Genomic DNA, 22,516 nt, shown 5'->3' with positions numbered 1-22,516 from the left:
TGGCCGGGTGCGCGGAGAGGAGGAGGAAGAGGAGGAGGAGGAGGAGGCCGGGGCGGGAGGCAGGGCCAGCCACGGCCCCGCAGCCCAGCCAAGCGGCTGAGCTCGGGCTCGGCTGGAGGGGCTGGGATTTGCTGGTTTGGCCTTTTTTTTTTTTAATTTCTTTTTTTCCCTCCCCTGCTTCCTTCCCTTCTTCCGCTTTCTTTCTCCTTCTTCCCAGCCCTCTCCCGATGCCGCTCCGGGGGTAAGGACAGCCCTCGCATCCCGCCCGTGGCCCCGTCCCGTTCAGCCCGGGGCAGTGAGGGGCTGCGGGGCGGCGATGCGGCCCGGGGGGTGCCACGGGGATGCTCCTGCCACGGGGGAGGCTCCTCCAGGGCCACCACGGGGACGGGATGGGACGGGATGCTCCCGGCGGGATGCAGGAGGGCAGCGGCTCCTCGGTGCGGCCGGGCCGGCGAGGCGGGCGCAGGACGAGTGCCACGTGTGGCCCCGGGGCCGGGGCGGAGCAGGGGCTGGCTCTGTCTGCTGGCACCTTCGGCGAGTTGTCGCCGGGAGGGATTTGTGTTCCGCGGAGGTTCGGGGCCCGGGTTTAGCTCAGGAAGTGTCAGTTCCCTCCGGGCCTTCTTGCGGGGTGCCCCGGGGCACCTGGAACAGTGTGGGTGGGCACTGACGCTTCTGGGCAGCCCCTGGCCACCCGTTTTGGGGAACCACCGATCCCTCCCTGCTGCCCCATTCCCCGCTGCTCCCCGGTGATGCTGGCAGAGCGTCGGTGCCCGGGGTGGATGGGTGGCCTCGTGCTGTGTCACCTCCATGTCCCCTCCCTCTCCAGGCACACGCCGGTGGCATTGCGCGCATTTACCCCCGGGGCAGGTGGGGCGATGCCCTTTGTGGGTGGGCGAGGGCAGTGCGGGGCTCATTCCCTGGGTTTTATCCCCGCAGGAATCATGGAGGGGAGCCCTCCCGCTGAGGCGCGGCGCCTGCCGCGGCCCCCCAAGCAGCACCCCCAGAGCGGCCGCGGCGCTGCCCCGCCGGAACGCCCCGAGGCCGCCCGCGGCCCCCACGCCGTCCTGGAGGGCAAGGTGAAGGCGCTGAAGGAGAAGCGGGGCGGGCGGCCCGGGACCCCCGCGGCTGCCCCCGAGCGCCCCTCGCCCAAGAAGCCGCGGCCGCGGCGGGGGAAGGCGGAGGCGGAGCCGCGGGTCCAGCTCCGCACCTACCTGACGGACGGGCTGCTGGACGGGGCCGAGCCCGAGCCCGGCAGCGCCCCCGCACCCCGCGCCGGAGCCCCGGGGCTCTGGAGGGTCCCGGCAGCCAGGGGAGATGTGCCGGGCGGCCCCGAGCTCCCCCCGGACAAGGGCAGCGGGTCGTGGCACTGTGCCTCCCTCCATGAGAGACCCTCCCGGGATGAAGAGGCCCGGAGCCCGCGGCGGGACCGGGGGCGTCCCTCCGTGCCCGCCCCCGCGGCCGAGAGCTGGGAGAGGCTCTCGCTGGCTGAGCGGGTGGAGAGGAACCGGCGGCTGCTGCAGGAGGTGCTGGGCCTTGCCGCTCCCGGTGGGTGTTTTGGGAAGGTGGTGGCTCGCTCAGGACAGCTGGGGGAAGTGGGAGGGAAAACCTTTGGGATGTCGGGAGGCCTCAGGGCCAGCCTCCAGCCTCCCACGCTGCAGGTGCAGCTCCCTGCTGCCTCACACCGCAGGGCTGCCCCATCCCCTTCACCGGCACGTAGGAGATGCTCATGGGTGATACCTGTTCCCCTCTGGTGTCCTGGTGAGCAATTTCACTGCTGAAAGCAAGAGCAAGAAAATTTTGGGGACACACCAGCTCTGTGGGCATCACTGTCCCTTTGCAGGCTGCCACCAAAAGAATTAAATTTCTCCTTTGATAGCATCTGCCCCAATGACCCCATGCCCCCATCCCCACAGTCCCACACCTACAGCCAGGTGCTGTTGCCCCACCTTCCACTCCTTTGGGATCTCCCAGAGCCAAATATCTGGGAGAGCCCTGTGGAGGGTGGTGGGATGGGATTATATGGGGGGTGCTATCCAACCAGGCTAATGCCTTGTCTTGTCCTGTCCTGCATTTCAGAGATGCCAGCGAGCGATGGGGACTGGGACTCGGGGGTTTCGCTGCAGGATGCTGAGGGCTGCAGGTAGGTCAGTCCCAGCGTGGCAGAAATGGACATTTCCTTCTTTCCCACTCCCCAGTCTTGTATTTTAAATGCACCTGCTGAAGCAGCTCCAGGGAAGGGCTGTGGGGCAGCTGGTGAGGGAGTGTGGCTGGGCCCCAGCGATGCTTCGGTGGGACAAGGGACAGGAGCTGGGTGTCCCCCTGGTGTCTGAGCTCAGGACATCCCTGCCAGGACGCCAGGGCAGGAAGGGAACTGGGGAAGAGGATGGGACAGAAATTTGTTCCAGGTGCTTAAGAGGATCGAGGCGGCAGGATTGTGTAATCTTGTTGGGCTAATGAAAAACCTTACAGGTATGGACTAAAAATAAGGAGGTGGCAAAGGCAGGTGAGAGGCTGGGGGCTGCAAAGGGCAGAACGGTGAGGGGGAAAGATCCCATCCAGTCTTGTCTTCACTGCCTCTGCTCTGCTCTGGCAGCTGGATCGGTGATGGGGGTGCAAGGCAGAGCCGGGGATGCGGCACCTCCTGCGGGCAGGGCAGCCAAAGCCTGGGGGAGGCCTGGGCCCCCCATGGTGCTGCTGGGGGGGCAGCGTGTGCCCACCGTGCCGCACTGAAGAGGTTAAGGCCAGGCTTCCCGAGGAGGCTGCCTGAGCTGATTATTTTAATCAGGAGGATTAGGGCCATGGCCAACCAGGAAGGCAGTGGTGCAGCAGGGAGAGCTGTCAGCTCCCTCACCCTGCACTCAGAGGGGGCTGGGGGTGCGGGGAAAGACCCCCTGCAAGGGAAGGGAAGGCGGTAAGACAATCAGGTCAGGGTGCCACCCCAAACCTCCCTGCTTCCCCACCGCCGCGGGATTTACACTGGCAGGGATGGGAAGTGGTGCCTGTCCCCGTTTCCCCGTCCACCTCCGGGATGCCCGTGGCACAGAGCAGTGGCTCGGCTGAACCTGTGCCAGAGCTGGGTGGGTGCTGAGCCTGCCCCAAAGTCTCACCTGGCTCCGGGGTTGCGGGGTGCCCGCCCGGCCATCCCCCGGCGCGGCCGCCAGCCCGCCCCCGAGTGGCGGCCGAGCCCCGCTTTCCCTGGGCAGGGCAGCCTCGCCGTCACTGTTAAAGCACGTCTAATCCCTGTTATTTTTTCCTAATCCCGCTGCCCGCTGCGGGGCCGCAGGGCCTTTGTGGCCGGGCAGGAGCTGGAGCTGAGCCCGCGGCACGAGCAGGCCAAGCAGCTGCTGCAGCGCGCCCGCATGAAGGCCCGCACGAACCCGCTGCGCGCCAGCCACGACATCCTGCTGCTCCCCAGCGCCGTCCCGCAGCCCAGGTCAGTGCCACCTCCCTGCCCCGCGGTGTTCCCAGGCCCGCAGCCGGGTTTGGGGCACATCCACACGGCGTTTGGAGCGGGCAGGTGTGTGCGGAGCCGGGGTCTGAGCCGCTGCCCCATACCCGGGATGTGCCCGGCCTCTTCACGGCGCGCTGTTCGGGAGGCGTTCGGGAGTTAATTGTGGTTTGTGATGGCACGGAAGTTTCAATGGTGGGAGGATGGCGTTTCCCCGCTGATGGGGAATGTTTTCCCGGGCTACACTCGCTGCTGGAGGCTGGACCACAGCGGCGTCTCGCCAGGTCATGTGCGATGTGGTGTTCCCGGAATGATTAACCACGCACCTCGGGCAGGGAAGGGGCGATGGAGGTCGAGCCGTGGCAGCAGGGAGGTGCCGCAGCCCCTCCGGATTTCAGCTTCAGGCTGGAGGGAAGCGGGGCCGTGCACAGCCGGGGAGCACCGGGCGGACTTTCCTCCTTGCGCTGGGTTTTGCACTTTCCTCCTTTTGCACTGGGTTTTCCCCCTCCCGCCCTGCTTTCCCAGGGTTGCCGAGCAGCTCGCCTGCAGGGCGTCCGTCTGTCTGTCCCCATGGCAGGGAGCCCGGCGGGAGGCCGAGCGTCGCCCCGCGGGACGGCGGGAGCCTGAGCGACTCGTCCAGCGGGGAGTCGAGCTGCGGGCGGCCGCGGCGGCCGCGGGGACCGTCCCCGTCCCGCGTCCGCTTCGAGGACGAGTCGGCCCGGGACGCCGAGGTGCGGTACCTGGAGCGGCTGCAGCTGCGGCACCGGAGGGCGCTGGGCTCGGCCATCGCCTCGCCGGAGCCGACCGGCAGCAGGCAGCCGGGGGACGGCGCCGGCCAGCCCAAGGCCCGCGGTGGCGACCTCGTGGCCGGGGGCAAGTGCAGCGCCTGCGGCTCCTTCCTTGGCGCTGCCGCCGGCCGGGGCACGGACGCGCAAGCTGCCCCCGACCTGGCCAAAAGTAGCCCTGCGGCACAAAGAAGCGTCCCAGGGGATAGCAGAGGGCCGAGCGCTGCCCAGACAGAACCTAAAATCAGGCCTCTGGGCCCAGGAGGGTCCCCGCTGTGGATCCTGCCCTCCCGGCAGCGCATCCACACCGAGAAGATCAAGGAGACCTACATCGGGGATGTCACCTACATCGACGAGGTGGACTCGGCCCTGGAGAGCACCGACACCTCCGACGGCTGCCGGACGGACAGCGAGGAGGCCGGACCCCGCAGCCCCCACCTGCGGGGGCACCGGGACCCCCGCACTCGCGGGCACAGAACTCCCCGCGCCGCCCCGCAGCCTGAGCCGAGGGCCAGGAAGGGGACGTGTGCGGCCAGCGGCGGCCCCGAGGATGGGGACTCGGGTCCGGGGCCTGTTTGCCCCCCACCACCGGGAAGAACCAGCAGCCGGGAAGATGGGGAACCCCATCGACATCCGGGGGGCAGCAGCAAGGGAGTGGGGAACACGGCTCGCCCCCCGCAGCAGCCTAGTGAGCCCCTGGAGCCTTCCTCGCAGCTGAGGACCAGCACCCCCATCCCAGGCACCCACGTCCCTGCTCCCCCTCCTACCAAGAAGGCCTGCGCCCAGGTGCCTTGCAGGAAAGCGCTGTTCTCCAGCAGCAGCCGCCAGGCGCCGAGCCAAGGAGTCCGGGGCCCGGAGCCGGATGCTGGCAGCGCAGCCCCACCGCAGCCCGGGGGCACGGCGGGGCCGGCCGAGCGGCGGGGTCCCTGCAGCCCCCGGTGGCTCCCGGGGAGCCCTCTCCGTGCCTTGTCCACCAACAATTGCAACAACACCCACGGGCAGGACGCCCCGGGGGCGGGCAGAGGTAAGAGACGCACGCATAGGGTGCTGGGGGGGATGGCAATGAAACAGGCGTGTGACTGTCTCTGTGTGTTTGCAGGGACACTGTCACAGCCCGCAGGCAGCCCTGTCACCGCCGTGCCCCCGGAGGCAGCCCATCCTGCCGGGGAAGGTGCCGGGATGTCGGGAGCGCAGCCGCAGCGGCACCCGGCCGGGAGCGTGCCGTACGGGTGAGTGAGCACGGGCAGTCCTGGCATCCCGCCTGGGCACTGCAGGATGCTGCTAGGTTGAGCTCCCTGGCTCCAAAAACCTCCCAGAAACCACAGTATGGGGGTTACAATGTGCCCGTGTGTTGCTGTGGGTTTGGGGGAGCTGCGTTCCCCCACATCTGGTTCTGCCGGGGATGTTAGAGCAGATGTGACAGAGGTGTTTCGCTGGTGTCGGGTTCTTCCCTTTTGGAGAAAATCTGCTGCCTTGGGGCTTCCCAAGTGCAATCCTGCCAGCCCTGTGCCTGGCACTGCATGTCAGCCTGGCAGGAGAGTTCCAAGGTGGTGCTGGGCCCTCTGAGCCCGTTGGCAGGATGTGATCCCTTGGGGCAGAGCCGGGGACTTCCGAGATGTGTTAAACCCCTGAAATAATGGAGAAAACAAGGAGGGAGCCCTTCAGGTCATTCTGGGTAGTGACCAACTTGTGTGTGCTGGGTCACTGCTGCGGGGAGGCGGCTGCCCCCGATCTCACCGCGTGCCCCGATCTAACGTGCACCCCAATCTCACCATGCACCCCGATCTCACCGTGCTGCAGCTCTCGAGGCTGCCAAGGCAGGTGTAGGATGCACCCCCAGCCCAGCGGCAGCTGCAGGTCCTGCAGACGCTCAGTGTGTGACCGCCACGCCTCTCCTCCTCCACCCAGGGAGCCGGGGCGGCCGGTGAGCCGCAAGGGCAGCAGCGCTTCGGCGTCGGGGCTGAAGAAGCTCCTGTGCAGCCTGAGCCAGAGCACCAAGCAGCGCCTGGGCCGCTTCCGCTGCTACAGCATGGAGCAGCTCCCGGCCCCTGGCAGCTCCCCGCAGGGCAGCCCCGGCGTCAAGAAGTCACCGTCCCTGCAGTCCCTGCAGCTGGTGAGCTTGCACATGCGGGGGGGTGCCCATGGGGAGGCTGGGTGGCACAAGGGAGAGGATGCTGGGCTGGGATGAAGTGTTCCTGAGGATGGATTTGTGGCTCAGGCGGTCTTGGAGGGGGCAGGGGGAGATGTGCCATCCCAAACCTGCTGCGTTTGAAAAGCCCAGAGCCAACTGGGAAGTGGAAGGGGGAAGGAGGGAGAGATGGGTGGTAGTGGAAGAGAAGATATGCTCCTCAGCAGTGAGCTGGGGAGTGCTCCAGGGGGGTGGGATATCCCAGTTCCTCCATTCCCTTGGCACATCAGGGTGAAGCACTGCAGTGAAGCGCTGCGATGCTGCACAGTGTTTGTCCCCATCTGAGCCAGGTGTTTTTCCCCAGGTGTCACCCTTCTGCCAGCCCCAAAAAGCTGCCTCTATCCAGAGCCTGCATCCCCAACTGGGGAAGGCACCTCGTGCCAGTGCCTACCTCCTGCCCCAGACCACGGCTGACAGGTAGGACGGGGCCTGGCACATCCCTGCGGTGCCCAGGACGCTGTTCTGGGGTGCTGTGGTAGCTCAGTACTGCCAGGGGCTGCAGCAGCTTCCTTGTCCCCACTCAGCCGTGTCCCCTCTCCCCACAGGAAGGGGGGCTCAGGGCCGCAGCGCTCGCTGAGCGTGGAGGACATCGGGGCGCCCGGCCAGCTGCGCGCGGTGGGGCGCGTGGTCCAGGTGTTCCCTGATGGCACCAGCCAGCTGGAGCTGCAGCGACCCCCCCACGGCGCCTTCGGCTTCTCCGTCACCTCCGGACACGGCCGGCCCGACACGGGTACCGTGGGATAGCCCAAAGCTTTGGCACGCTGTCATCCCCCAGGGGGAGCTCGGGCAGGGGTGCGGGGGGTTGCTCCGTCGCTGCTGAGGTGATGCAGGAAGGAGGACGCTGCCATGCTGCGTGTCCATCAGCCTGGGATACAGAGCCCGTGCCAAAGGCTGTTCCTGACAGGTTTGTTCTGTGCGGCCCCTGGGCTCTCACCCACGCCCGTTCCCTCCGCAGGTGTCTACGTGCAGGAGATGGCGGATGCTGGCACGGCCAAGCTCTACGCGGGGCTCCTGGGCGTGGGGGACGAGATCCTGCAGGTGAACGGCGCGGCCGTCTCGGGGCTGGGGCTGGCCCAGCTGCGGCAGCTGCTGCTGCAGGCTGACAGCCTGTCCCTGCGCGTGCTGCGGCACCGCCCCGCGCCACGCTAGCCCCGGCACGGCTCCTGCCCAGGCCGGCAAGAGGAGGAGGATGTCCCAGTGACGGGAGAGGACGATGTCCCAGTGATGGGAGAAGGATGATGTCCCAGTGATGGGAGAAGGATGATGTCCCACTCATGTCCCAGGCTGCTGCAGAATGGCATGGCATGGACCGAGCTGCCTCGCAGTGCCATGACCTGCCTGGCTCCACTGTAGCTTTCCTTGTCCCTCTGGGAGAGAGTGTGGGACCAAGGACCTCCCGGAGTCCCCAGGAGCTGTCCAGGTGTGAAGGGCAGGGGACAGCCTGGCCCCACCCTGTCCTGCTGGGCACTGGGGTGACCAGCATGGGGACACCCCATCTCTGTGACCCCGGGAGACAGAGGGCTTCCTGCCAGCACTGCCACCTTGTGCTGGAGGGCTGGTGAGGTTTTTAAAAATTATTTCAAACTGAAACCCAAAAATACATCTCTGCAATAACAAAACAGTGCCCTTGGCTTGTGGCATGGAGGGGCTGGGGTGGTGCTTGTGGCCCTGGGGCCTTTGCTACTTGTTTTCCAATAGCCCTGGTGCTCCACCAGCCACCTCCTGACCATGCTGTGGTGCTGGGGGGGCCCTGGGCAGGTAGGCAGGAGGAGCTCAGCCACCTGCAGGGCTCCTTGGAGATTTTGAGGGGTTCTTTTTTCCAGCCATGGAAGGCAAAACACATCCTTGGAGTGTCTCCCGCAGCGATGGCTGCCCCCTGCACAGTGGTGCTCCACATCTGGGTACAGCTCTCTGCAGCATCCCCACATCTGGGCACAGCTGCCCACAATGCTGAGGTGACCCCAGAAACTGCAGATGCTGCTTATGCCTCAAAAACCAGGATGGTGATGCCTGGCAAATGCTGGTGGGAGAGCTTTTCCCACTTCCTGGTGCCAGGAGACCCTGAGTTTGTCCCGGGAGCAAGAGTCAGGCAAGGAGGAGCGGAGATCTACGCTGCTGCACCTTTATTTAGTGTTCAAGGGAAGGGCACCACCAGCGACAGAAAAGCAAATGTACACGGGGAAAGGGAGCAGACACTCGGGTGGCTTGTGGTGATGTCAGCAGCTGGGCCACCCCCTGGACTACCAAAGGAGCGCTCCTACATGGGAGTCATTCCCGAAGGAGGCACAAACACGCTGGAAGTAACACGGGGATCAGAGGTGTGCAAACAGCAGCCAGCAGCGAGCCCTGCTCCCTGCCCAGACCCGTGCTCCTGGAGAGCTACAGACCCACCGAGTGGCACAGACACTGCTACAGCCAGCCTTGGAAAGCAGACACCACCTATGCCCTGCAGGGATGCTCTGCAAGGATAAGGAGCCACTCGACTCGTGAGTGCGGGTGGGCGCCGAGGCACCGCGTGTGCGTTACTGACGAGCAGCCGGGCGGGCGGGGAGGCTCCGGGCAGCCCCGCCCGGCTGCGGAAGGCACCGAGCCGCCGCCGGCTGTGCATCCAGCGCCTGCGGGAGGGACAGGGGGGCCACGCAGACCTCGGAGGGAGCCGCGAAGCCGGGAGGGGGAGGAGTGTTCAGTTCCGGAGGTAAAGCCGTCCGGTGGCGAGATTCTAAGGCGGGGGGGGGGGGGAATGATTTTGGGGGTGATTTGCAATTTCAGCAGAAGTCTTTGCGTCACTGCCAATTAACTTCCTCCCCCAGCCCCATCTGGGAGCCATAAGCCAGGCTGTGCTGAGTCTTTTCATGTTTGCAACTTAAAATATGGGAGCAGACTGGAGTAAGAAACCGTTTTTGCTTTCCTCAAGAGTCACCCCCTATCCCACAATTGGTGCTTGCAACACGGTCCCTCTGCCTGTTCCTCTGCAGTGATACCGCCCAGGTGAGCTTTTTTCACATTTTTGGTACTGCCCACCTGGCTACTCCACATTCCCTGTAGGGAATCTGACACTGCTGAGACAACTGGAGTGACAAAAAACTGGGAGGTAACAAAAAGTCTGGGAAGGAATATGGAAACATGATGTAGCTTTGAATCTCCTGCCTTTTGGTTACTTACAACGGAGGTGTCCAAAAAATAGCGGTTGGGAAAAATTAAGACATCCTATTTACAAATTCATGTACACTTAAAATACATCACTGAGCACTGTTCCTCTGATCATGTGTGTCGTGCACCCGCAGAGAACGTGGCTCTAATGGTCATCAAAAAAATCTTTAAAGTTTTTTTTTTTTCTTAAAAAAAATAAGTTATTTTAGACTTGGCAAATCACTTGCCAAAGGGAAGCAGCTGTTAAACAGAAGCAGTGACTCAGTTATACAGGGGCAAAGAAAGCATCAGTCAATGAGCTTTAGAGGCCTGTATAATGAGGGAGGCAAGTTTAAAAGCTTCAAGACTCTCCCTCTCTGGCTTGCAGCTGATTGCCAGCGCTCGGTGTGCAGCACCCCAGCTTTGAGGCTCTGGGGTGGCTGACGGGGCCTGGGTGGCCGATGGCAGGACACGAGGCCCTAGAGCCCTGCCCAGGTAGGGGGCAAGAAAGCTCTGGTAGGACTCACCGTGCTCTCTCGGCAGTGAATTGGTGCTACAGAGCCCGCCCACAGGAGGCAGGGAGGGGCACGGGGAACAGGGCCAGGGCTCCCCTCCCTTGCTGTGGCTTGGGGGGTTTCACCCTTCCCAGTAATGCTTGAGGCTGGCACTGGCAACGCAGCTTGTAATGCTCAGTGAATTCAGTAACTCCTCCCCCCGTCCCATCCTCCCCAGGGCTCGCTGCTCTGCGTCCACCGGCTCCTACCTGCAGCGGGTGGAAGCGCGGGGTCAGGTCCCCCTCCAGCTCCATGGATCCAGAGCCGGAGCCCAGGTCCAGGCTGGGGCACCGCAGCAGGGGCGGAGGCGGCCCCAGCGCTCCACCCCCTCTCCCCGGGGCCAGGGGAGATGCCGGCGCAGCCGAGCCGCAGTCCTTGGAGAAGGATGGTGAGAGCTGGGTGCGGGTGTTCCTGCCGGGGATCTCTGTGGGCGGACGGAAATGGGCAGAGTTTCATTTCCCCGCGCTGCCGGGGCGAGGGGGCGGGGAGGGGGCGTCCCAGGAAGTTCAGTTTTTGTCATCACAGGACAAAAAACAGGATGAGCACCACTAGCAAGATGACGAAGAGGACAACAATTGCACACCACTGCCGTCGATCTGGAAAGAAATGGAAGCATCAGTCTTCCTGCTATAGTGGAGAAGGAAAATTTGGTTCTGCTAGGAACCAAATTCAAACTTAAGCCACCAAAAGCCAAAACAGCAGTTCCTGTGGGAGAAAGGCTGTGGCACTGAATACTGCAGCGAGGCATTCTCCTCCAGGATGCACAGGGGTTTGGGAACAGCTGTGGGAATTCTGAGGCTTCTTCCCAACCAAGTTCAAACAGCTTTGAAAAGCTGTCTCAAAAGCAATTGGGAAGAACAAGCAGAGAGCTGCTGTGTTTGCTGTTCATTCATGGAGCAATGTGTTTGCCAGAGGAACAAGAAGGGATCCGGTGAAAGCTGCCCTGAGGAGCTCTGCCAGGAAGAGATTGTGGCGGCTTCCCTTAGGACAGAGCCAAGAATCAGGTTTCCCTGGACATCTTTACACCTCATTGGCTCAGCACCACATCACCTCTGAGAGCTGCTGTCTGCCCCATGAGATGATGGTGTAGCTGTGGGGACAGGGCTGCTGGCATCCCCTCAACTCCTAGGCACAGCAGCTACCCCAGAAAGAGCCCTCCCGCTCACCCTGGAATAGGTGATTCCAGCAGAAATTCCAGCTCTTTCCCAACACTCAGAAACACTCTGCAGAGACCCATGGGTTTTCCCAGAGGAAAGGGCAGACATAGGGTTCACCCGTGTTTGTGCTGCTGCTGAGCTACTGCTGACCCAAAGTGCACCGTCAGCACTCCAAGTGGTCTCTCTGGGGCTGTATTCCCGCTACCTCGTAAATCCCTCGGACAGCCTAATCCTGCAGAGCAGAAATGCTTTTCCTCCTGGCTGCTGCTTTCCCAAGGTCCTGAGCAGCCAGGGGAGAGGGGTGCTGGAGGAGGTGCTGGCTGGGCACGGTGCCAGGCTCAGAGGCAGCCGGCAGCGCGGGACTTCCTGGCAGCCAGGCCGGGCTTCCTGTTTGCTCTGCCCGCGGCCCCCCGGCTTCAGGCACAGCCTTATAAGGACTTTTCTGTGGGCTCAGCACAGAATTCAGCTCTTTCCTCTACCAGCTGAGAGAGATGTGACCGACCACAGCCTGCAGGCACCAGCAGCCCCAGGGCAGGTGGGATTTGGGAAGGGGATTGCTGCAGGTGTTCTGGTGCGGGGCAAGCCACACACGGTGGTGGCCGGTGTTTAATGGCACCTTGACAGCTTTTGTTCCACAGGCAACCCGGGAAAGTGCAGCAGAGCAGGAGGCTGCAGAGCTTCCCCTCCCACCAGCTAGAGGGGGATTTTCCCAGCAATAGCAGCATAAATAGAAAGGCATCTGTAAATAAAACAAAGGGAGGGACAGGCAGCAGAGCAGTGTCTGGGCAGGAGCAGCTGCCGGGCTTGGAAACCTTCCCCTTCTTTCAAGAACTGAGAGCTGCTCCCTCCCCTTGGCTGGGTGGGTGGGAGCACAATGTCCCAGCCTGAAGATCCAAGGGCTTGTCTGTCCCTTTCCAGGACTGGATCCCACTTCCCAGGACCTACCACTCGTCATGTGAGACACTTTGGCGAGCTTCTTCATGACGTTATCAAGGCGCGACTGAGTGCTGTCCAACTCGTGGGAGAAGTCATCCAGCATCCTGAGGACACAGAAGCAGGGCACTGGTCAGCACGTGGCACATCCCTTGGGGATTCTGCACCATGCTCACAAATGTGGATCAAAACACTGATGTGAGCAGAGTATCACACCTTGGCAGACAAAATGAATGTGGCCTCCTCTCCTGGAAGCACCCGAGGGAGGGGAAAAAACCTGCTGAAACAGCAGCTCTGCTTTGGTGGGAAGTAACTCGGGATTCCTGCCAGACTGATCCTCCTGGGTGTTTGTGGCGGAACTCTACACACATCTGCAAGGTGAGGAGTAGGGGAGGGGCTTCCTCCTTACAAAAGGAAAGCCTCATTTATAATCTGTGATTAGCATCTATGTGTCAGCTTGGACTTTACATCCCTTTTCTTGTTCAAGGCTTGCAGTTTAAACTAAAATCTTGTTTCAATCATGTATCAAGTGGGAATGACATCTGCAGTTGCTTTTAAGGTGCTTTTCAAGCTCTGCATGGAAGTTACCCTTTTACTTCCTCCACACAGTGACTGTAATGAATCTGAAAGCCTTCCTGAATCTCTGCTTTGTCAATGCCAGTGCACATCCAGAGTCAAGATACTAAGCCAATTGTCTCCAACCAGTGGGAATTTAAAGCTTAATGCATTTAAAAGGACAGACTCCTTCATTTGGAGTGCCAGGGCACTTGTTAAACCTTCATTCAGTGGGGAAAACCTCACTGTGGTAGTTATGAGCTTATCTTGCAAGCATTGATGGCCTGTGTGATGATCTAGAAACAGACACACCACACCAATCTCCTGTGTGAGAGCAGAGGATTCTCATGCTGCACAGCTTCACAGAGGAGGGAGGTTGAAAGTTCCTCCTCTCCATCCAAGATGAAATCACTTCACAAGGGACATGGCCCTGCAGACTCCTACCAGCCAAACAAGGAGGGATTTTAGGCATGAACCCTTCAAGCCTTTCTGGAGGCATGCACAACTGGGAACTTGTTTGCAAAGGACAAGAACTGGGAAAGAAATCTAATTTATATGTAAATGGATGGATGCAAAATGACTTGGTGAGCTGCCCTTTAACCCTTTGCGTGGGTGAGAGTTATTTTTAACTTCAGTGATGAAGAGCAGCTCTGTGCTGTGTGTTTCAGGGCACAGCTGAGAGCTCCTGGCCCCAGCAGCTGTCCAGGGGCAGCACAAAACCCTGTAGAGTGGAGAGGTGGCCAGCATCTGCATTGCACAGCACCTCCCTCCCTTATCTGCTGGTTGCCTGAGGGGGAGCATGTGAAAAGGAGAGGAGGAAAGGTAAGGTGGCAGTTAAGCCTGCCCTAGATGCAGGCTTCAAAAGGCAGGAGGTTGCAGTTGGATCTTTGCAGACTGCAGTACAAAATGCTTTCCACAGGCTGGCAGGGAGAGGCTGCCTGAGGGATCAGGGAACTCCAGGCTCTAGCAGAGGCAGAGATAGGTGTGTGAGGACATCCAGCCATGTTGCAGCCAGCCCCGTGCCAGGTTTTTGCCACCATGTCTCACACTTACACTGCCTGCTCTTCCAGCTCCCCGCCAATGCGCTGGGACATGTTCTTCAGCACCCCGATGCTGCCAGAGACCAGCTCCAACTGCTCATCCTGCTGCTCCACAATCAGCTGGGGCCAAAGAGAAGAGAAATGGGCAATTACAGATCTGCTGCCTGCAGCTGGCTTGGAGCCAGTCCATCCAGTGGACAGGCACTTGCTGCTCAGCCAACACCAGCTCTGAGGCCTGGGCTCAGACCTAAGCCACCAGGAATGAGGACTGCATTCCTAAGAAATGCTGGAGAGGAGACAACCAGGGGAGAGTCTCCATGGCATCTCCATGGCACAGCAGGCTGCAGCCTCCAGACATCCCTGCAAATCCAGCCTCAGCTCATCCATGTTGCATGCAGAGCTGGAGTGACTTTGGAAGGCTCCAAGGGCTGGTCATCAAAGCCTTGGCAAGGTGAGCAGGCCAGGGAGGCACACTGATGCCTGGGAAACGCCACCTGGAATGTGCCACAGCTAACACGGGGTTAATGCAAGCAGAAGGCTGTTGCAGCTTCTACAGCTAAAAATAGCCAGCCTGGCTCTGAATGTGCCAAAGGAATAAGTCTGCTGCTGTTTTAAGTCATTTTCAGGGCACAGTCACGCTAAGGATTAGCCTTACCCTAGTTACCTATTTCTGAAGCTATTTATCCCCCTGGAGTCAGTAGGTAAAACGTGTCTGGAAGCCGAGGTGGCAGCACAGGTCAGGAGCTTTAGCAGAGTTTGCCACCTCCGAGTCACTGCCTGTATCAAGGGCCTGCAGTTCTCCAGGCTGTGCCTGGCCTGGGCACTTCTCCAGGCAAACTCCCCTGTCAGCTGGGAAGTGCAGCTGGGAAGTGCCTCACCAGGGGCTCTCCCAAGGCCTCACACGGCCCTTCTCACTAATCTCACGGTGACAAAAGCAGGAAAAGGAAGCAGGCGCGTGCTCCTGCTCCCAGCCTCTTCTGATGGGGGATGCACACAAACACCACCAAACATTTTTTAACCAGGGGAAGTTGCGTAAGACAAATAGGTCCTTTCTTTTTGCAGTGTTTCTCCTCTTCCAAGGATTTCAGCAATCCTTGCACTATTAAATCTTAGTGTGCTACATCTTTCAGACTGTGCCAGCTGCCTCCTAAACACAGCAGAAGCCCCACGCCTCCAGGGTTAAAAACCCTGTGCCGAGATCACCCAAAGCTGTGCTGCACAGGAAATGCAGGCACAGACACATGCCACAAGCAAAGAGGAGGACTGTCAGGCTCCTGGAGCCAGACCAGCCCCCTGGCACCCATTTGGCAAGCAAAGCTATTTAGTCTGTGATGCCAGCTGCCTTACCTGTTGTTGAGCTTGCTGCTCCTCGATGAAATGTGAATTTGCTAATTGCAGCTCCCGGTCCAGACGGCTGTATTTGTCAGGTCCAGAGCTCCAACTCTGACTCCCACTGTCTCCCAGGAGTGCCTGAACAGATGCAGAGAGCTCTTAGCAACACCCTTGTGTCTGCTCACAGTCCGTCTACAGGGTGAGGTGGGAAGGCAGACAAGGCAACACTCGTGTACACACTCACACAGCATCCCCTTCCTCCTGCTCTGCTGCTACTGAGCCAAAGTGCTGTCATGAACTAAACCAACACAGAGCCAAAATGCCAGCCTGGGAAGTCTCTGCAGCCTGGAATTGCAGAGATGCCTCTCCAGCAGCAGGAGAGCTGGAGTGTGGCCGACTGGCAGTGTGTGCAGGAGGCCTGCACAGCACAAAGCACTGGCAGAGGCCTGCTCAAGAGACAGCACTGTGTGCTAGGACATGTGAGCTGGGAAGTGTCTGGGTATATTGTGTTAACAGATGTACAGCTCCATCTGAGCACTCTGCTGCTAATGACAGGGGCTTAAGAGGGTCTGGATAAAGTACTTAACCAGTTGAGCTGACAGTAAAATAATGCAATCTATAACCAGAGCAGTGCTGTATGCTTATGTTCTATGATCCAGGCTGCCTATCTCTCCAGCAGGCTCTTCAGCTGCCAGCATACAAAGTTACTCTTGCTACCTGCCTACAACCTGAACAGATAAGCTCTGCAAAGCCTGCAGAGAAGTGGCTTTCCAGCCAAATATGTCTGGCCTCTGAAAAGGGAATAACCCAAGCTACAGATGCTGGAAAATGAACATGACCTGCATGTGAGGAACTGCACCCTGCAGCACTAGGGAAGGGTTAGGGACTCTGCCCTCCAGTGTGGAAGCCAGGCTGACTTGTAATGAGACCATCCTGCAGCTCCTGGTTGTGGACAGGATGAGTATTTGTGAAGAACAGCAAGACAATGACCAGGCTGCCCTGTCAGGCTGAAAACCAGACTGTGTCAATGGTTCATCTGACTTACAAGGTTCAAGGAGGGGTGAGGAAAGCTGACAGACTGACCATGCAGGAAGCCAGCAGGACATCTGGCTTATTCTGCCCCCAGGACACTGAGCAAGCCCCCGGTCCCTCCAGTCTGTGGCAAGGGCAGCTCCTTTTTATTTAATGCAGTGCACTAGCTTTGCCTGCAGCTTCAATAGAAAGGCCCTGTTTGCCAGCCTGGGCTGAGGGTCAGGTCACTGCCAGCCAGCCCCTCAGACACAAAGCCCAGCACAAGCCTTGCAGTCTGGAGTGAAGGTGAGCAGCTGGGAAGGGAGAGGAAGGCAGCAAGGGGAAGTCAGCCTTCCTGACCAGATGTCGCTGCATGAGCTGGGCCATATGGTCTCCTGCAGCTATCAGGAACCTCATGCAAAGGAAAGCAGAAAATTGCAGGGAAAGCTACAGACTTATTTGAGCAAGGGTGTCAGGGACTTTGTTGCTGGGAGTGTTTGCCAGGCACATTAATTAACCCTGTGACAAGCTCAGGAATGAGTTCTGTGCTTCTCAGTTTGTTGTTTTTGCCACATGTGGTAAGGCTGATGCAGTACAGACAATTAACTGCAGGAAGCACACATCAGCTTTTACTGGAGTGGATCTGGAAGTCAGCTCCAGTATCTCCTTACAGCCTCTCCATCAGCCAGGAAGCAGCACAAGCTGCATCAATTTCTCTTCTTTAGATTACAAGTGCAGACAACACCAGACTCCTGGAGCTCCTTCCATCTTCTTACACGGCTATTACGAGAAGCAGCTGCATGAAAGGATATTGCACCATCTTGGCTCCTAAATCCAGCAGAGCGCAGGATTACATTCATTGACATGGATTCTGAGCTGCTTCCCCCCAGGGAGGAGGAGGAGGAGGGAGATTTCCCTTTCCATGGGATGGTGCAATGCTGACAGTTGTAAACAACCAGCTCTGAAGACAGAGACAGATGGTGAGTGCTGACTTACTGCTCTGAGAGAGGCTTGGGAGAGGCTGGCAGCCTGTGAGAACCAGCTCTCTCAGGGCAGCCAAATGGACACAGCTCAAACCCAGCCTGGCTGCAGTGTGGGAGCCCCTTCCCACACCCAAGGTTTGTAAGGGGAGGGACTCCAGACAGGACAGACATTGTAGCAGAAATACATTTCTGGTTCTCACCTGCCTGTTTTTCCTTTCAGCCAGTGCTTGCATGGAAGAGTTTGACATCTGATCCTTCATGTCCTGTTCATTCAACAAAAGAAGGAGCGTGTGAGCATTGGATTTGAGGTGACAGGCAAATTCAGGGTGCTACAGGGCTGTTTATACCCAGCAAGGCTTCTACAAGGGGAAAAGAGGGAAGGGAGATTTTCTTTGAAAACCCACACTTTTGAAGAGTCTGGAAACATACTGTAGAAAGTTTCATTATTATACTAATACTGGAATCAACAGCATTGGGATTTTTTGAAAATATTCCTCATTTACTACTCATTTTTCTCCACTACAACCAGAACCACGTTGATTTGTGAATAAATGAATGTTCCTGACAGAATGTAAGGAAGTGTTTGTCAAGGCCTTGGAGCCTGTAACCTCCTGTGCTTTATTCCCAAGTGCATCTGGTTTTATATTCCATAGTAGAAGGTAGATTTCCTGTCCTGTGGCCATCCTCTCTGACCGTGTCAATGTTCTCTCCTACCAATTAATTTTTGCTGTGGAGCTCCTGCAGAAGGTCACTAACCAGGGAAGGCTCCTCAGCACAATGTAACATAACCTAGTTTTCATAAATTAGCAAGTAGGCAATGTCATCTGGCAGAGGCTGATCCACCAGCAGAGCTCTGATGCCACCAGAGGATTCAGATGTGTTTTACTGTTCAGAGAAGTGCAGCACATCACCAAAGAGCACCACCACATCCCACTTGGTTAATTCTCACTGGCTGTAGCACATCACAAATCTCCCCCATGGCAACTGGAAGTCAGGGCCACTTAAAAATTTCATTTCCCAGTGGGAGACACTGCTCCAAAAGCCATTAGCCAGCACTTTTCAGCCAGGAGAAGAGGACCAGAGAGCAGGCTTGCCTGATCCTGCCCATTAGGGAGTGGACTACACCGAGGACAAGGCAGTAAGCATATGCCTGCTACCTGGGGCCAGTGTGGTTTTGGGATCAGTTCCCAGGCAGCAAGCCTTAGGAACTGCATCCAGACCACAGGACTGCAGGTAGGGTTAACAGGCTTGCTGCCAGCCACACCAGTGCATTCTGTGGAGCAGGAACATCAGAGTTGTGAGGGACACCAGAAACTCAGTGTAGCTATTAATAGACAGAAAACTTCCTAACTATCAGCTTGTTACCAGGCAGTGAAGCTTTTGGAAAGATGTTTCTTCTCTATTTGTTACCACCACGTTGTTAAAATCCCCTTTTTGCTTCTCAAGTGTAAGCTTAAACTAAAAAAAATCTTCCTCAAGTTAAAAATAAATCCAGTGGTTGTTTGGACTATTTTGCAGGGGTAGGAAGTTGAAGTCACCATGTCAGTAACAGCAGGCTTTAACCATCTGTCAGCGTTCAAAGTGGTCTCCTTGTTGCTGAAAACCAGTGCTACAAATGGTCAGGACTGTTGAGATTTCCCTCAACTCTGAAGGGAGGCTCTACACTGCAGCTGTGTCTTCACTCTTCCTCCTGCTGCCACAGGCTCCCAGTTCACTGTTCCCAGAGCAGTGTGAAGACTTCAAGGGTCAGCAGCATAAAAGGAGGGAATTCCATGGGGCATCTGCGCCCGCAAACCCTTCTGGGCAGCACCAGGAGGGAACGCACGGGGAAGAGTAGGAAGCCTGAGACTCAGCAGGTAACAGATTTATTCTCTGCTCTCCATTCCACCACAGAACAGCCCCAATATTTCCTTTTTTAGCCACCAATTCCCCCCAGGCCTTCAGCCCAAGGGCAGGTTCCTTACCCTGACCACCTGGCGCGTGCTGGTGATGAAGGCTTTGCGGATCCCCAGCTCCGTGGCATCGAGGTTGAATTTCCGCGGGTTCGCCTCCACGATGCCTGGGCACGGAGTCAAGGAGTCCCTGGAAGCAGGGCTGGGTACACACATGGACACACAAACCCCGAGGGTGCCAAGGGGCCACTGTGGTGTGCCTGCTCCCAAAATGTGATTAGCAAAGAGCAGCAGGCTGGATGGAGCAGGAGACACGGCAGGAATGCACCGTGCAGCTCAAGCACACACGCGAGGTTTCTCTTTTCCATGTGTTTTTTTGGTTCTGTGCAGAGCTTTCAGGAGCACTCAGAGGAACACAAGGGAAAAGGAGTATTTCTGGAAGGCAGCCTAGAGAATGAACTGATCCTGCAGAAATCCAGATTCCCACAACACAATAGGGTTTCTAGAACAAAGCCCCTTAGAATATACTTTGCAAAAAGGCAGACAAAAAGGCAAAAGGAAAACCCTTGACTTAATTTCTCATTTGCAATTTGTGAAAAGCCGATGCGAATGCAAAATTCAATCCCAAGCAGTCCTGATCTTTCCAAAGAGTGACAAGCACTGGGACTTGGCTATTTAGGTCAACCTGAGAACTGCAACTACCCCCAAAGGGGCACAAAAAGGATATTAATGGTTTCATCCAGGTCTTCCAGGTCCCACTCGATGCTCCGCAGGTTGTTCCTGAGCTCATTAGTGGTCCAGTCGATTTCTTCTCTTGTGGCAATGGAGGGATCTTGCAAGAGCTCTGTCCACCTCTGGAAGAGCCCCTGGGCAGTGTTCACAGCTTTCTGCACCTCCCTGCAGCCAGGAGAGTGAAGAGAAACCAAGAATTATCACCAGCTGCCCTGCAGCAGTGACACTGGGACAGCCCTGTGTCCAGCTGAGCAGGGATGCCACAGTTTCCTCCCAAACATCTCTCCTTCCAACAACTTTGTGTTTATTTTGTAAAATAAGGATTTGCCCTGTACCTTACAGCAGCATGAAGTTATTCCTGAAGGAACATTTTTCTTCAGGGGAGGCTGCTGAGTGTCACCCAGGCAAGCCAGGGCAGAGGGTCTGAACAAGGCAGCTCTTTGGCAATCCCCGCTTTGCATTCCTCTCTCAAAAATTTTCCTCTCAAGGCCTAAACTACTCATGTAAGATACCCCAAGGGCACACAGAGTTACAGGAACTGTCCCCACAACACAGCCAGGCAGACTGTTGAGTACAGAACTGTTTATTTTAATTCAGCATTTAAAAAAAATACACAGGCCTACTATGCTGGCTTAGGAAACACAAGTTTTTTTGCTGCTCTAAGCTCTTTTGGAGACGAGTGCATTCACAGCAGGGGAAGGCACTGCTGACAGCTTGGTTTGGGGCAAGCAGGTTTGTAAATTTGGGTCACAGACTCTCAGTGTGGTTATCTGCATTTACAAATTCTGTGGTCCCAAGCTGTGAACTGCTCCCCCAGCGTCACAGGGAGCTGGGATTGGGAAGGGAGACGAGATCAGGCTGTGCCAGTGTCCACCATGAGCTTGCACACAGCAGTCAGATGTTTCACCCCAGTGAAGGAAAGCAGGGGAGGCCCAGGGCAGATGAACTGATGTTCTGTCCTGCCAGGACTGCAGCTCTCTAAGTTCCACCAGGGCCTGAAGTTCTCCAGCTGCTGTGTGAGCTGCAGTCTGCAGCACTCAGACAGTTTCTCAGCACTCTGATGCATGTCCCTCCTATGGCTCCAAGCCTGCCACTCTTGAGTGCCCTAAAGCCAGCAGCCTGCACTGAGGCTCTGGAAAACTTCATTCCCTCCTCTACCTGCCAGCACAAGTTTTGGTTTTGTTTGTTGTTTTTTTTTTTTTCCCCACACTTGTGGAAGTCCCCAGTATCAGGAATGTAAAGCAGAGCTGGATGTCCTCTGATGGGAGGAGCCACAGGCACCAGGAAAGCAAACTAGTAGCAGTTCTGGTGGCTACACCACCAGCAGCCCCTCCGACCTGCCAGGTAATAATTAACTGTGGGAGCGGCAGCACATCCCCTTTCCCCTCCCTGCCCTTCCCCACACGCCGCAGGAACATCTTTGGAAAGTTTGACAGGACGTTTGCTCCCCACCCATGGCAACTCCTACACTTTCCTCTTAGTTCAACCTGGTAAAAGGATTCACTTTCCCTGGCTGTATCAGTTTCCCTTCCGACACTTTTGTTCTTGCATGGCTCTCCCAAACACCCCACCAGAAGCCCCTGTGCTGCTCCCCTGGGCTGTTTCACTGTGACAAGGGGCAGAAGACCAGCCCCCAGCAGAAGCTGAAGGTGGCCCGAGGGCAGTGTTTAGTGACGGGGCTGTTTTCACAGAATCACAGAATTGCTGGGGTTGGAAGGGATCTCTGTGGATCAGGCAGTCCAAACCTCCTGTCAAGGCACTGTCACCTAGAGCAGGGGACACGGGATACCTCCAGACGGGTCTGGCATGTCTCCAGCAAGCTCCACGACCCCCTTAGGAAGTCTTTTCCAGTGCTCTGCCACACTCACTGTAAAGAAGTTCTTCCTCACCTTGAGGTGGAACTTCTTGTGTTTTAGTTTACGGCCTGTTGCTGCAAAGGGTCTGGCACCATCCTCCTGACATCCTTAGAGATATTTATATGGACTGATGAGATCCCCTCTGTCTTCTCTGGACTAAACAGGCCCAGCTCCTCCAGTCTCTCCTCACCAGAGAGATGCTCCAGACCCAAATCATCTTTGTGGCCTCCACTGGACCCTCTCCAATAGAGCTACTTCCACCCTATTATTGAAAATTTTCCTTTGGCCACCTTTAGCTGGCATTCCCTGCGTTCAGGCTCCTCTCTGCAGGCTTCCTCTCACGGCCATTGTTTGTCCCACAGCCCGCTCCCTGCTCCTCTCCACCTTTCCCCATTGTCCCCCCGCCTTCCAGCGGCGAGCCCCCAGCCCCGCTTTGCCCACTGTCCCCAAGGCCGGGGGCCCCTCACAGAGCCCGGGGAGGCCCGGCCGCGGCCCGGCACCTGCCCGCCTCCCCGCAGCGCCTCGCTGCCCGGGCCGGCACCGCCGCACAGCCCGCACAGCCCGCGCTCAGCCCCTCAGCAGCACGGGGGCCTGGCCGCCATTTTCCCCCCCTCACAGACCCCCGCCCGCCCGCTGCTCGCCCCCCGCTCCGCGGGCCTCCCGAGCTGCGCGGTGGCCGTGCCCGCCCCCTCCGCGCCCGGATGCGGCCCCGGCCCGTTTCGCGTCCCTCTCCGCGCGGCCCGGAGCCCGCGGAGCGCGGCGCTCACCCCTTCACCACGAAGAAGGGGTCCTCCATCGACATGGCGCTGCCGCCGCCGCACGCCACGGCCGCCGCCAGGCCACGCCCCCTCCATCGGGCCACGCCCCCGAAACGCCCTCTGCGGGCCACGCCCCCGCCGCGCGCCCGGAGGGGCGTGGCCG

The 22,516-nt window shown here is 58.4% G+C and overlaps 2 protein-coding genes across 4 annotated transcripts; one reads left to right on the top strand and one right to left on the bottom strand.

The window, feature by feature from the left end:
• Positions 1-941: 941 nt before the first annotated feature.
• Positions 942-7,793, top strand: KIAA1614 (the record flags this gene model as incomplete). Its single annotated transcript, XM_084211326.1, has 9 exons — positions 942-1,545; positions 2,077-2,140; positions 3,284-3,433; positions 4,026-5,257; positions 5,333-5,462; positions 6,142-6,346; positions 6,726-6,838; positions 6,967-7,151; positions 7,377-7,793. 9 exons carry the CDS (start codon positions 942-944, stop codon positions 7,568-7,570), a joined length of 2,877 nt encoding a protein of 958 aa, XP_084067452.1. The 3' UTR covers positions 7,571-7,793.
• Positions 7,794-8,541: 748 nt separating this feature from the next.
• Positions 8,542-22,471, bottom strand: STX6 (syntaxin 6). 3 transcript variants are annotated; one of them, XM_084211496.1, is made up of 10 exons: positions 22,363-22,471; positions 19,724-19,904; positions 19,080-19,163; positions 17,316-17,378; positions 15,137-15,259; positions 13,803-13,909; positions 12,207-12,301; positions 10,651-10,700; positions 10,314-10,528; positions 8,542-9,140 (listed from the first exon to the last, which is right to left on the bottom strand). In XM_084211496.1, exons 1-9 carry the CDS (start codon positions 22,395-22,397, stop codon positions 10,337-10,339), a joined length of 930 nt encoding a protein of 309 aa, XP_084067622.1. In that variant the 5' UTR covers positions 22,398-22,471; the 3' UTR covers positions 8,542-9,140; positions 10,314-10,336. The 3 variants fall into 3 exon arrangements, with proteins under 3 accessions (XP_084067622.1, XP_084067621.1, XP_084067623.1); XM_084211495.1 differs by having other exon boundaries at positions 8,542-10,528; XM_084211497.1 differs by lacking the exon at positions 8,542-9,140 and having other exon boundaries at positions 10,401-10,700.
• Between the last annotated feature and the right edge of the window lie 45 nt (positions 22,472-22,516).

This window comes from Fringilla coelebs (genome assembly GCF_963513975.1).
Source record: "Fringilla coelebs genome assembly, chromosome: 9".
NCBI lineage: Eukaryota > Metazoa > Chordata > Aves > Passeriformes > Fringillidae > Fringilla > Fringilla coelebs.
The sequence above is the reverse complement of the archived record's forward strand: the minus strand, read 5'-3'. Positions and strand labels throughout refer to the sequence as shown.